General features: G+C 34.7%; 1 protein-coding gene across 2 annotated transcripts in view; it reads left to right on the top strand.

Moving 5' to 3' along the window:
• The window catches only part of CENPK (centromere protein K), a 31,107-nt gene that overhangs the window by 11,158 nt on the left and 4,570 nt on the right, over positions 1-15,379 (top strand). The window contains exons 5-9 of one of the 2 annotated variants that reach the window (XM_045566297.1): positions 3,605-3,651; positions 13,160-13,242; positions 13,348-13,446; positions 13,789-13,918; positions 15,241-15,377. In XM_045566297.1, coding sequence (XP_045422253.1) covers positions 3,605-3,651; positions 13,160-13,242; positions 13,348-13,446; positions 13,789-13,918; positions 15,241-15,309 — 428 coding nt within the window. In that variant the 3' untranslated portion in view covers positions 15,310-15,377. Of the gene's footprint in view, positions 1-3,604; positions 3,652-13,159; positions 13,243-13,347; positions 13,447-13,788; positions 13,919-15,240; positions 15,378-15,379 lie in introns of those variants that run through there. The other variant, XM_045566296.1, reaches the window with a different exon arrangement.

The following is a 15,379-nucleotide window of genomic DNA, read 5'->3' as shown; positions in this document are numbered from 1 at the left end:
TTGGTGCCATTTTTTCAACAGCATGCACTCACTTCATGTCTATGTGTCACATTTTGGTAATTCTCACAATATCTCAAACTTTTAAATTATGATGATCTATGATTGTTATTGTAATTGTTTTGAGGAACCACAAACCATGCCCATATAAAACAGCAAACTTAATCAATAAATGTTGTGTGTATTTTGACTGCTCCACTGACCAGTCATTCCCATCTCTCTCCCTCTCTTCGGGCCTCCCTATTCCTTAAGATACAAGACTACTGAAATTAGGACAATTAATAAACCTGCAGTGGCTTCTAAGTATTCACATGAAAGAAAGAGTTGCACATCTCTCATTTTAAATCAAAAGCTAGAAATGCATAAGCTTCATGAGGAAGACACACTGAGAGGCCAAAAGCTAGGACTCTGGCACCAAACAGTCAGCCAAGTTGTGAATACAAAGGAAAAATTCTTGAAGAATATTAAAAGTGCTAATACAATGAAGGCAAAACTGATAAGAAAGTGAAGCACCCTTTTTGCTGATACGGAGAAAGTTTTAGTGGTCTGGATAGAAGATCAAACCAGCCATAACATTCCCTTAAACCAAAGCCTAATCCAGAAAAAAACCCTAGCTCTGTTCAATTCTATGAAGGCTGAGAGAGATGAGGAAGCTGTAGAAGAAAAGTCTGAAACTAGCAGAGGTCAGTTCATGAGGTTTCAGGAAAGAAGCCATCTCCATAACATAAAAATACAAGATGAACCAGCAAGTACTGATGTAGAAGCTGCAACAAGTTATCCAGAAGATCTAGCTAAGATCATCAATAGAGATGGCTATACTCAATAACAGATTTTCAATGTAGACAAAATAGCTTCTTGGCAGAAGATACCATCTAGGACTTTAACACCTAGAGAGAAGTAAATACCTAGCCTCAAAGGATAGGCTGACTCTCTTGTTAGGGGCTAATAATGCTGCTGGTGACCTCAAGTTGAAGCCAATGCTAATTTACCATTCCAGCAGTCCTAGACCCTTATGAATTATACTAAATCTACTCTGCCTGTGCTCTGTAAATGGAAATACAAAGCCTGGATGGTAGCACATCTATTTACAGTATGGTTTGCTGAATATTTTAAACCCACTCTTAAAAGTAGTACTTACTGCTCAGTGACAATGTATCTGGTCACTTTGAGTTCTGATGGAGATATTCAAGGAGATTAGTTTTGTTTTCATGCCTGCTAACACAACATCCATTCTACAGCCCATGGATCAAGGATTAATCTTAACTCTCAACTCTTATTTAAGAAATATATTTCATAAGGCTATAGTTGCCATAAATAGTGATTTCTCTGATGAATCTGCTCAAGTAATCCTCCTGCCTAAGCCTCTTGAGTAGCTGGGACTACCAGCATGCTAATTTTTTCTATTTTTAGTAGAGACAGAGTCCAGCTGGGGCTGGTCTCAAAGTCCTGACCTGAAGTGATCCACCCACCTCAGCCTCTCAGAGTGCTAGGATTATAGGCGTGAACCACCACGCCTGGCCAAGAGGGAGATTTTTTTAAACTTTGTATCGTTAAACTGTTCTCATTGCATTTATTAAAATCATTTAGTAGCCATCCTGGAGCTGCCTATACCAGTTCTACTATAAAGCCTATATATGAAGTACGTGTAAAAACCTGTTTCCTGTTAGAAGACTCTCTAGAATAACAGATACCTTTGAAAGTTTTCAGTAGCATATCATTTAAGAATTTTCAAATAGCACTTGATTAGGAAAGGAAATTTTTCTAATTTAAGGATTGAACACTTCTTAAATTTTGCTGTATAAAATTAAAAATTCACTTCTCCTCAGACTGACAAAAATTTTAGAACAGTTTAAAATATCTTTTCCTGTTTTTTCTTTAGTGCTCATATAAATGTTTCTAGAAAGGAATCTGACATCCTCTATTAAAATTCAAACTGCACATTTTATTCTGTGTAATTCCATTTCTGGGAATCTCTTCCATGGAAATGAAAACACCAATATCTAAAGGCATAATAAAACTATGCTTACTGCTTCCTTGTTTGCTGTACTGAAAAATTAGTGACAACATTAATGTTCAGTCAGTAGGGGAATTAGTACGTTATGGTTTGTTCACTCTCTGTAATATTATACAAACATTAAAAATTATGAATTAGATTTATACCAAATGAATAGAAATGGTTTCCATAGGGATTTTGTTGTGTGAAAGCAAGATGAGAATAATATGTATGATATGATCCCATTGTTGTAAAACCAGCAATGATAAAAATAATAACCCTCAGGTATATATATATAACCTGAGCTTTTGTACCCCCATAATAAGCTGAAATAAAAAAAATAAATAAATAAAGACCATGTAGCAATGTAGAAAAAAGGCTTATGATTTAATAAGCCCAAAAAGCAACATATAAAATTTATGTATAGTACAATTACAAGCATGGAAATATGTACATGAAGAGACTGGATTTGACAAATGCCCTTTGTATTATATATTTCTGAATTATGTTGATTTTTTAGAGTGCATATGTTTTTTGATAGTTAGAAAAAATAAAAGATTACATTTAAAAAAAAGAGTAGAAAGGCAAATTAGAAGTTATGTTAATTTGATGGTTTTCCTTTTTCTGTTATTTTTAACGTTGCTTTCAAAATTTTATATATAATATTTAATTATATGTAATTATATGTATAAAACTTAGGATAAATCATAAAATATATTTTTTATGAAAAATAAAGCTTACTTGTCTATATCCTAATTTCTTTGGAGACCAGCCTACCATCTTTCAAGATTTGTACTAACGTGGAAGGTATGATAGAATAAACTTCTTTTGCTAAAAATAAATAAATAAATAATAACCCTTTTATGTATATGTATGTGCATGTATATATGTGTGTACATATACATAAATATGTTTGTATACATATGATCATATGACTACAGAGAAGAATATTTGAGGAATACTGTTGATTGTTAACTTTGCTTTTGAGAGTTTGGAAAAACAACAGGATAAAAAGGCACTAAAAACAAAGTACATAAATGTGATAAAGATTTATCTAAAATACAGTTCGTTATATCTACACAGATGTTAATTAAAAATAATTTTATAAAAACTGCACACATTTCACAAGAAATTGTGTAATATATAAATGGAGAAGGAGGCTGGCACAGTGGCTTGATACTTGTAATCCTAGCACTTTTGGAGGCTGAGGTGGGAGGATTGCTTGAGGCCAGGAGTTCGAAACCAGCCTGGGCTATAGTGAGACATCATCTTTATAAAAAATAATAATTAAAAAAAATTAGCCAGGTGTAGTGGCCTGTACCTGTAGTCCCAGCTACTTGGGAGGCTGAAGCAGGAGAATTGCTTGAGCCCAGGAATTGGAGGCTGCAGTGAGCTGTAATGCTGCTGCTGCACTCTAGCATAGGCTACAGAGTGAGACCCTGTCTCAAAAAATAAATGAATAAAAATAAATGGACAGGAAAAGGGTTATCTTAGAAAATCACAAAATCAAATTCTTGATTTTTTTTCTTGTCTTTGGTGTCACTTGGATCAAATTCTTAATTTCTGAGAATTAACTAAACATATGTATAATTGTGTTTTGTTTTGTTTTTGTAGTAATTCCCCTGACTGAAGATGTTTTGGTAACATTAGCAAAAGAAGAGGTAAGTCACATAAGGAATTTGTGGTAACCCCAACTAATTTATAGCTAAAGCTATTTTAGATAAATTCATGGCATAGATGAGACTACTCTACAACCATTTTAAATTTTCTGTTTTTATTTTAATTACATTTTATGGAACAAAATATTTTTAAATATTTGAATTTTAAACTCAATTTTTATATCAGAACTATTACTAAAGTTAATGATTAATATGTAAACCTTGATCTCATAGCTAGTTTTTAGTTGATTAAATTTCATAATAAAAGCAATATGTTATCATAGCTAAATGGCCACACACATGCATCTCTCCTTCTATTTGTGTCCCCCCAAAATTTATATTCTGAAATCTAATTTTCTGTGTGATAGTATTAGGAGGTAGGACCTTTGGGAAGTGATTAGGTCCTGAGTGTAGAGCCATTATAAATGAGATTAATGCTCTTAAAAGTCACTGAAAAGACCAAACTTCTCCCCTTTCATCATGTGAGGACACAGGTATTGGGTACCATCTATGAGGAAGAAGACCCTTGCCAGACATTGAATCTTGGGTTTCCCAGCCTCCAGAATTGTGAGAAATAAATTTCTATTTTTTGTAAGCTGCCTTGTCTAATATATTTTGTTATAGCAGCCTGAACAGACTATGACAGAGAATTGGTGCTATAACAAATACCCAAAAATGTGGAAGCAGCTTTGGAACTGAGTAACAGATAGAAGCTGGAAGAATTTTGAAGTGTGTGCTAGAGAAAGCCTACATTGCTATGAGTAGACCTTTAAAGGCAATTCTGGTGAGGACTCAGAAAGATAATAAGGGCTGTAGAGAAAGCTTCAATCTTCTTAGAGAATACCTGAGTAACCTTGAAAAGAATGTTAGTAGAAATATGCACCAAAAAGGCCATTTGGATGAGGTTTCCGATAGAAAGCAGGAACAGGTTTCTAAGGCTGTAAAGGAAAAAACTAAAGTGTTTTTCCTATTTTGTCTCTGCACTCAATACAGTATAATACCTTGGGTCACCAAAATGCATGGGGATTTCTTTTCACCAACAGCTAAGTCTCTGACAGATTGTACAGTAGATGATTCTCCAGTGAACACCAACTGGGTGTTCTCTAATTCAATTCATTTCTGACACTACCTATCTGGAGGTAGCATCAGATCCCACAGGTTGAGGGCTCAGTCCCACATGACTGCGTCTCCACTTCAGATGTCAGTTGCAAGCAGTAGATTGTCACCTATATTTCTGACTGGCTATGAATCAGGGGTTCCCATGATCCCCTCCTTGGGTTTGATTAATTTGTTAGAGCAGCTCACAAAAATCAGGGAAACACTTAAATTTACTCATTTATTATAAATGATATTACAAAGAGGTTACAGACGAACAGCCAGATGGAAGAGATACATAGGGCAAGTCATGGTGAAAGGGGCATGGAGCTTCCATGCCATCTCTGGGTGTGCCATCCTCTAGGAACCTGCACAGGTACAGGCTATCTAGAAGTTCCCCAAACTTTGTCCTTTTGAGTTTTTATGGAAGCTTCATTATATAGACGTGATTGGTTAAATCATTGGCCATTGATGATCACCTTTTCCGTCAGCCCTTCTCCTGGAGGTTGAGGGATGGGGCTGAAAGTCCCAATTATCTAATCAGGCCTTGGCCTTTCCAGTGACCAGCTCCAGTCCTGAGATTTTAAAAATTCTTAGCTTATCCATATTGTAAAGAATGAGGAAGCTTTTTGAGGAAAGAACTTGAAGGACGTGGACAAATGACCATCTGATAAGGAGATTAATCAGCAATCTCAACTGAAGCTAGGAGCTGTTAAAGAATGCAACGTAAGGAAAACAGGAGCCTACAGGACTTCAGGACACACTGCCCAGCCTCACATTGTGGCCTCTACTCCCTACACTCAGACTTTACATTGTTTAGCTGCTCCAAGTACAGCTTCAGTGTGCCCAGGTATGGTGTGGGCTGCAGTGGTCTTCCCTCTGGAGGGTGAAATCTCTTCTAGCCTGTAGAGTGCACAATCCAGGGGGCATGTCTGGCTCCACCTAGGTTTCAAAGGAATGAGCCTCCCAGAAGAGACTTAGTCTTGTGACCTCAGCCCAGGAGACACATGGTGTTCAGGCACAGAGATGCTGTATGAGTGAAGCCCAGACAGAGAGCTACTGTGGGGCCATCTGGCCAACTTGCAAGGGCAGGGATGCCCTGGGCTATGGAGGCCTAACCCCTGCCAGGCAAAGCTGCAGGGGCATGGCCACCACCCCTGGTGGGCCTGGAAGATAGCATTGAGCCATATATTATTCTAGGACCTTAAGATTTACTGTTGTTTACCCTGTTGTGTTTTGTACTAACTTGGGACCAGTTACCCCTGTCTTTTTTTCTGTTTCTCCCTTTTGAAATGGGAATGTCTTTCCTATGTCTGTCCCACCATTGTATTCTAGAAACACATAACAAATTTGATTTTACAAGTTCACAGCTGGAGATCAGTTTGCTTCAGAATAAATTGTACTTTGAATCTGATTTACATAATATTTAGCTTAGATTTTAGACTTAAGACTTTTGAGTTGATGCTAGAATAAGGTAAGATTTTTGGGGTGAAAAAGACATGAGTTTTGGGGGCCTAGGGACTATGACACCTTCTCAAAATGTAACACAAATGTCAATAATAGCATGTTTTTAAAATTTCAGTCTATAAGGTCAAAATATAGACAAGAAGATAAAAGCAAACAAAAATTTTAACAAGGATGTAGAGCATGGAAAGACATAAGTATCTGTGTGCCTAGAGACAGAAATACTAATGAAAAGAGAGATTGTCTGCCCCACAGAATTGAAGAAAGGCTTAGAATTTGAAATGTTATGAGTAAAAACTAAACTCTGTAAAATAATTTAAAGAGGTTTATTTTCAGCCTAATATGAGTGACTGAGGCCCAGAGCTTTGCATTCTCAAGAGCTCCTGAGAGCAAGGCAGTCAGGTTACAGTTTGACTTTATACATTCATGGAAATAGGAATTGCAGGTAAAATCAGAAATAAATACCTGGAAGGTATATATGATCGTTCCTAAAAGGCAGGACATCTCAAAGCCAGGGCTTACAGGTTATAGGTGGGTTCAAGGATTCTTTGATTTGTAATTGGTTTAAGAAATAAAGTTTTGTCTAAGGACTTGAGAGTCTGTAGAAAGGAATGCTTGAGTTAAGATAAGGGAGTCTGCTATCATGTGATGCCATGTCACAGTGAGGTTGGAAAGTAAGCCATATCATACCAGGTTGGTAAAAAAACTCAATGAGATTTTATGGTTTGTAAGGCCTTACTTAACCTTTGGCTTGCATGGTCTTAGGTTTTGTTTTCATTTAGTATCTTATTGCCACAAAAAATGCGTTTTGTTAGTCTTATGACCTCTATTTTAACATTAATGCTGGTGTGTCTAAACTCCAAAAGGAGGAGAGTATAAGGGGCATGTCTGACCTCCCTTCCCTTCATGGCCAGGAGCTCAGTTTTAAGGTTTTTCTGGGGTCCCAGCTCAGGATTTTATTTTTGGTTTACAGAAGGAACCTGGTACTGCAAAATTCAGAATTCAAGTATGGAGCTAAAAATGAGATTCTTTTAAAGTCAGAATATAGATGTTTAGACCTTCTTAGGTAACTCTCTTACGATCAAGCAGCCAACCTTTTACCCACACACCTGAAAACTAGAAGTATATGGTAGGGAGAAAACATTAAACTAGTGAGCCTCTCGACTCAGGAACACCAGATTGGGTGTTAGTAGGAGTGGCATGCAGGTCAAAAGTCAGAAAGATTAGGTTAACAGTTTTATGCTGCATGGTGGAACTACCGGTTCCTTCCCTTTCCCTGTCTGCAGAGGGCCTGTCTGGTATAAACTAGCCTCAGAAAAAAGATACAATAATCTCTGGGTAAACAAAATGACCCAAGAGAAAATATCCATAAGTAATAATATATGAGGGTCCCTACTGAAAAAGCAGGGTGGCCACACATCAAAAAGCCCCATTCATAAACAGAGTTCTCAGTAAATATTTGAGTTTTAAATATGAATGTCCAGAAAAGGATCATAAACATCTGTGAAATGCCTCCAAAACAATTGAAATCCAAACAATTGAACTAAGATGAACCCCAAGGAGAGATAATTCAGGGGACAAATTAAAATTTAAAGAAATAATACCTTCCAAGGGATAAGAAAAAACAGAATGCCAATTTTTAAAAAGGACCGTGTTACACTCCCTAGGATGGCTGTAATAAAAAACAGGCAATAATGTGCTGGTGAAGATGTAGAGAAATTAGGACACTAATATACTACTGGTGGGAATGTAAAATGGTATAGCCATTTTGGGAAACAGTCTGAAAGTTCCTCAAAAGATGAAAGAATTACTACATGACCCAGCAGTTTCATTCCTACATATAATATACCTAAGAGAAATGAAAACATGTATGTGTCCATACAAAAAGTTGCACATGAATGTTCATAGCATCATTTTTCTTAATAGGCAAAAAGGGGAAAAGACTCAAATATCATCTACTGATTAATGAATGAATAAAATGTGATATATCCATACAGTGGCACATTATATAACAATAAAAAGAAATGAAGTACTGATAATATGCTAAAATATGGATGTACTTTGAAAACATTATGCTGATTAAAAGAAACCAGTCACAAAGGAACACGGCCCTAGTCTATTTTCTGCTGCTATACGACAATACCACAAACTGTAATTTATAAAGAAAGGAAGTTCATTCACATCATACTTCTGGAGGCTGGGAAAATTAAGAGAATAGTGCTGGCATCTGGTGAAGGAAAACCTTCTTGCTGTGTTATAACATGGTGGAGGAGTGAAGGCAGAAGTGACCATGAGAGACAGGCAGGAAAAGGGGGCTGGACTCCCATAATAACTAACCCACTCCCCCAATAATGACATTAATCAATTCATGAAGGCAGAGCCCTCAAGACCCAATCACCTCCCATAGACCTCACCTCTTAACACCACTACAATGACAAAGCTTCCAATGCGAACTTTTGGGAAACACATTCAAACTATAGCAACCACATATTGTATGATTCCATTTATATGAAATGTTCATAATAGGCAAATCTATAGATACAGAAAGTAGATTGCTTGTTACATAAGGCTGGCTGTTTGGAAAGGATACTACTGACAGGATTTCTTTTTTGGGTGGTGAAAATGTCCCAAAATCGACTATAGTGATGTTTGCATAATTCTTATGAATATACTAAAAACCATTGACTTGTACACTTTAACTGGGTGAATTGTATGTTATGTGAATTACATCTTAAAAAAGCTGTTACTTTTTAAAAGAAGCAGAGAACAAGAGAGAGCCCTTATAAATGAAAACATGATAGCTGAAATGAAAACACACACAAAAAGTTGGTAATTATAGCCATGGAAACCAAAGAATAGGTCAGGAAGGAAAGAAAAGGAAAATTGGAACAATAGAAAAAAGAAAACCAGAGTAGAATTATGAAATTTGAATATTAGAAGTTGTAGAATATTAACAAATGGAAGGGAAGAAATAAATTACACATGAACATTTTTCTCAGAATGAAAGATAATGATTCTTTACATTGAAAAGGTCTACCAAATTTCCAATATAGTGAATTTAAAATGATCCATGTCATGATGACTTAGTATAATTTTTCCCTTTGGTAGCAGTCCTTAGGCTAACACCTGTAGCTTAGACTGGCCAAAATCCAGACTTGATGCAGTGTCAGTATTTGCCCCAACACTACTTCCATTTTAACTATTAGAGCTAAAAATAAGAAAGGGAGTGTATATTTAGCTTGCTTCTCATTAGTTTACATTTCCTTGTGTATTCAGTGAGCCAGTTCTATGGAATTTGGTTCTATCATTTTTAAATTTCACTGGTAATTCATACCTTCAGTAACTTATCATAGCTCAGCTGTTGTCTTATACCATTGGTGACTCAGTAACCATCAGGCATCAAAGTTCATCGTTCATCCTGTGCTCCTTCCTTTTCCTACCATATTTCAGCTAGCAGGAGTCATTATAGTAAATCTCATTTGTGATGCTAGTTGTGTTAGGGTTTTCCCTAAGACCACCCTCAGGCTCAATGATTTGTGGAATAGGCTCACAGGGATTCAGAAGAACTATTGTATGCTTGGTTGCAGTTTATCAAAGTGAGAGGACACATTAAAATGAACGTAGGATAATCTAACAGGAGTTCTTTCCCAGTAGAGTTGCATGATTTACTTAATTTTCCTGGCTTCTATGTGTGACAATTCATGCAATGAGTTATCAACCAGGGAAGCTCTATCAAGACTGTTGTCCAGGGTTTTTACTGGGAGTCAGTCACATGTTGCATGCAGCACCTTTGTGACTGCCTTTAACTATTCAGACTCCAGCCCCCAGAGTAAAAGTGCATTCACCACAGATCATATAGTTAGGATAAACTCCCTAATCAAACTGGTGCCATGTGACCCAAAGGCTCTAGGCATAATATAAACATTCTTTATTAAGCAGAATAATTCCAAGGGCTTAGAGTTCATTTTCTGGGAGCTGACCCTAATTACCAGCCTTTCTTGATAATGTGCAAAGTTTTCCTAACCTGGGCCTGCTGAGTTAACTCTTTCCTGCACACTTGTCTATTCATTTTCTTAATGGTATCTTTTAGAAAATATAAATTTTGAATTTGATTAACTCCATTTTATGAAGTTTTTCTTTAAGGTTTATGTTTAAATCTGAGAACTATTTGCCCAACTCCAGGTCACAAAGATTTTGTATGTTTTCTGTTCTAGTTTTAAAATTTTAGGTTTCATGCAAAGTCTATGATCCATTTTGAGTTAATGTTTATATATGGTATGAATTATTGGAAAAAGGTCGTTTTCTTCATATGCATACTAATTGTTCCAGCAGTAATTGTTGAAAAAACTATCCTTTTTCTTTTGAATTTCCTTTTCACCTTTATTGAAAATTAATGACCATATATATGTGTATCTATTTCTGGACTCTGTTCTCCATTCTGTACCTTGGATATATCTTTTCCTTTGGTCTGTGTTTCTGTCTGTAGGCCAATACCACATTGTATTTTTTACTGAAACTTTATAATAAGTGTTGAAATCAAGTAGTATGAGTTGTCTAACTTTTTTTTTTCCAAAATTGTTTCACATTTTCATATAAATTTAGAATTGGCTTGTCATCCTACCCCATAAAAAGCTTGCAGGACTTCTGATTAAAATTTCCCTGAATTTATAGGTTCATCTGGGGAGAATTGACATCTTTACCGTACTTAGTCTGAATGCAGATCCATGAGCACTATGTAATCTTTGCATTTATTAAGTCTTCATTTATTTGGTATTTAAAAAATTTTGCCTCACTGATATTTGGTTTTCAGCATATAGATCTTACACATCTTTTGTCAAATTCATCCCCTTAGTTTTTCATAATTTTGATGCTATTAAAATGGTATTTTTTTAAATTTCAATTTCTAATTATTTATTGCTGGTAAATACAAGTACAATTAATATTTAAGTACTGATCTTATATCCAGTGAGGTTGAGAGACTCTTATCCTAATAGTTTTTTTGTAGATTCTGTAGGATTTTCTACATAGATAGTCATGTTATCTAAGATTAAAGACAGTTTTACTTACCTTTCCATTCTAGATGATTTTTATATCTTTTTCTTGGCTTACTTTGCTGTCCTAGAATTGTACTTAGCAGTAGGTTTTTCATAGATGCTATTAATCAGATTGAGGAAGTTTCCTTCTCTTATACTTTATGAAGTCTTTTGGTTAAAATTATGAATTAATATTGAATTTTGTCACTTGTTCTTTCAGAATTTGAGATGATTTAAGTTTTTTTCTTTTTTAGTCTGTTGATATGGTGAATTACATTGACTGGTTTTTAAAATTAATTTCTACTGCTTATTTAACTTTGTGTTCCTGGGATAAACCCTACTTTGCCATAGTATATTAATCTTTTTTATTTATTGCTCAATTTAATTTGCCAAAATTTTATTAAGATTTTTGCATCTATGTTCATGAGGGATATTGACCTGTGGTTTTCTTTCCTTGTGATGTCTTTGTTAGGCTTTGGTATAAGAGTAGGATAATTAGATTAATTTTTGATTTAATTCCATTGTTAGACTATATTTAATATCAATATGGTTGTATTGAAGTATGTGTTCTTTATCTTTTCTATTTGTCCTACTTTTTCTCTGTTCCTGTTTTCCTCTTTTCCCACTTTCTTGGATTAATCGTGTATTTTTTTAAAAATTTATGTATTTTATTTTTTTTAGTGATGGATCTTGCTCTGTTACCCAGGCTGGAATGCAGTGGTGCAATTATAGCTCAATGCAGCCTCCAACTCCTAGGTTCAAGTGATCCTCATATCTGTCTCCTTGAGTAACTGAGACTAGCTGGGACTACAAGGATGTGCCACCAGGGCCAGCTACATTTTTTTTTTTTCTATTTTTTGTAGAGGTAGGATCTTGCCATGTTCCCCAGGCTGGTCTTGGGCTCCTGGCCTCAAGCAATCCTCCCTCCTAGCCTCCCAAAGTGCTGAGATTATAGGCCCGTGGCCTAATTGTGTATTTTTAAAAATAAACCCATTTTATTATCCCTATTGGTTTATTAGTTATTTTCTCTTTTTTTTTTTCTAGTTGCTTTAGGGTTTATAATATACATCTTTAACTTATCACTGATTTAGATTTAGAAAAACCTAATGGAAACCCTTGAGATCAGAAGAATGGAACACTAGCTAATACGTTCTAGAAACAAAAGGACATTTGATAAAGGCCAGAGTTTATTGTAATTCGCCTTAGTAATCTTTGTTGTTCCTCAAATGCCTCAAGCACTTAGGCCTCTTGGTCTTTTTACTGACCATTCCCTTTACTTGGAACATTCTTTTGTTAGATAAAAACATGGTTTTCCCTTTGTAGTCTTTCTCTGCTATTCAAATGTTACCTGATCAGAGAGGTTTTTCCATGTCTTGCCAACTAAAGCAACCATTTCTTGCTCCTCATGCTGTTACTTTTATTTTGACTTATTTTTTCTTCATGGCACTTATCATCACTGGAATTATATGTTGTTTGTCTGGATTCTCCTCTTTGTTTTTTTCATCTTTACATCCCTGCCTCCTTCAACAATGTTTGGTAGTCAATAACTGAGTAATAAATTTTAATTGAATAATTGATTGAGTAAATATTGAATGAAGTGTAGTTTGTGTAGTTTCCTTAGAAAAGATACCTAATCTGCCTGATTACTGAAAACACACCATTAATTTGCCTTTCAGTATGAAGTTAAAATGTACTTCTCAAAACCCCTCCTTATAATTTCGTATTTAAGCATGAAATGTTAGCAAAAACTTGGCACCTACTTTGTATTTACTCTTTCAAACCCTTTCTGCTAGGCTTTTTTACTATTGATGTCTGAACGTAAGTATCCTAGAGTAATATGTAAATTTCACTATCATTCTGTAATAAAACTATTTACGGTATTAAAGACTAAGCAATTAATTTGAATTATTTTGTTCTAGTTCCAAAAATTGAGACATGATCTTGAAACGGTACTATCTACTATTCAGTTAAAGAATGAAAAGTTAAAGGAAGACTTGGAAAGGTATATTTATGTTACAATTACTATTAATGATTGATATATGTTGAATTGACATTTAAAGTTTTATTTGGATATAGTTTGTTTTGTTTTGTATTTCTGTGTTTAAAGGGAGCAACAGTGGTTGAATGAACAGCAACAGATAATGGACTCTCTTAATGTACTACACAATGAATTGAAAAATAAGGTCATGCCGTTTTCTGAGTCAAGGTATTCATTTTGTTTTCTAGGTTTTTCTAATAGGAGAAAGTATTTTCTTTTTTATGTTACATGAAATATAGATGAAAAGAAGGTAAAATTTACCAAGACTCAGGAGTCTTGTCTTAACTTTTGCCAACTAGTAGTTACATGATCTTTTATGAATGATTTGACTTGATTTAACTTTGGTTTCCCTACATGTTAAATAGAGCATATTACTTTCATAAAGCTAGTTATTTGGTTTGAGCAAATGAACCTTCAACAAAGTTTTCGATCAAATTTATGAATAACCACTTACATATGCATATGTATTTTATGGGTTAAATATTTCTCTTAATTTTTTTAACCTATTAGAATCTTTAATGAACTGAAAACTAAAATGCTTAATATAAGAGAATATAAGGAGAAACTCTTGATTACCTTGGGTGAGTTTCTGGAAGACCATTTTCCTCTGCCTGATGATGGAAATGTGAAAAAGAAAAAGGTAAGTTTTAGAGATGACATTCATGTAGATAATCATATTTGAAATTATTTTAGGTAGATTTAAAAGCAAATTTTCTTATAGTTCAAAGATATATACACATGTACCAAAATATGCCATAATCACATTATATGCATTAAAAAATTAGAGGTAACCTAATTGTTTGATAAAATGGGATTAATTAAATATATTTTTTATATTATATCCATATGATAGAAAAACCAGCTTTTAAAAATAATATATTTAACATAATCAAAGGAGTTAATGAAATGCTCACAATTTATTGTTAAATGGATAAAACACAGATGACTAAATTGTGCGAATCTAATCTATGCTACAAATATAATAGTACTTATATCTGAGAGCTAGGATTGTGAGGTTTTTTTTTTTTTTTTGCTTTTCACTATTTGCCAAATTTTCGATGATGAACATATGTAACTTTTTAAATCAGAAGAATAATGTTTAAAATCTGTTGGTTTAATGTAAGTTATTGACTATTTGAATAGTAGTTATGATGGAATAAACCTTGCCCAGAAAAGCAAATATATATTCATTGAGTGACAGAAGATTGTGAATGTCCACTTTAATTGTTTTTCTTTAATACAATATACAGTATAAATAATACTTTTGCAATTGGAAGAGGCATTTTAACTGGTACCAGAATGATTTCCTTAAAATATATATATATATAGTTTTATCCTTTTTCAGCATAAAACCTTTCATGGCTCGCTATGGAAAGCAGTCTATAAACTCCTTAGAATCACTATGCTCTGGCCATTATCTTTCTGTTCAGCCTTATCTCCAACCATTCTTTTTCCATGTTTTCAGTGGCCCCCAGCCTTTTTGGTACCAGGGACCAGTTTCATGGAAGACAGTTTTTCCACGGACATGAGGAGGGTGGGTGGATCTCTGTGGCTCACTTCCTAAAACACCAGTCCGTGGCACTGGGGGTTGGGGACCGCAGTTTTACATGAATTCATTCAACCATACTATTGTATCTCCATTAAGTATGCAATGACCTTTCACTTTGTTGTGCCTTAAAAATTCTATTCCCTCTGCTAGAAAACCTTTCCTATCTGGTGAGGATAGCAAATTCGTAGTTAAGATAGCTCAAACATCTTTGACTGAAACATTGTATGAAATTTAGGTGTCCTTTAATTAGCTCTTATCAAATACTTTTGTTATTGTCATTTGCGTTTATCTCCCCCTTCCCCAACCCTATGGTGTGAGCTACTTGATATGTAGATTTAATGAATAGAATTCCAGCATCTGTAATCATGAAAATGAGTGTTCTTTTTTGTCTTTGATAATTGAATCACACCTAGATCATTATGGAGACTGGACAATGGGGGAAAAAGACAAATCAGAGCACATTCAGAGATCCATGGTATTGAGGGGCCTCAAATCTAGGCCATATGAAAAATAATTAAAGGAACTAAAGATTATTAATATGGAAAAGAGAAG

This window comes from Lemur catta, chromosome 12 (genome assembly GCF_020740605.2).
Source record: "Lemur catta isolate mLemCat1 chromosome 12, mLemCat1.pri, whole genome shotgun sequence".
Classification (NCBI taxonomy): domain Eukaryota; kingdom Metazoa; phylum Chordata; class Mammalia; order Primates; family Lemuridae; genus Lemur; species Lemur catta.
This window is presented reverse-complemented; position numbering and strand designations above follow the sequence as displayed.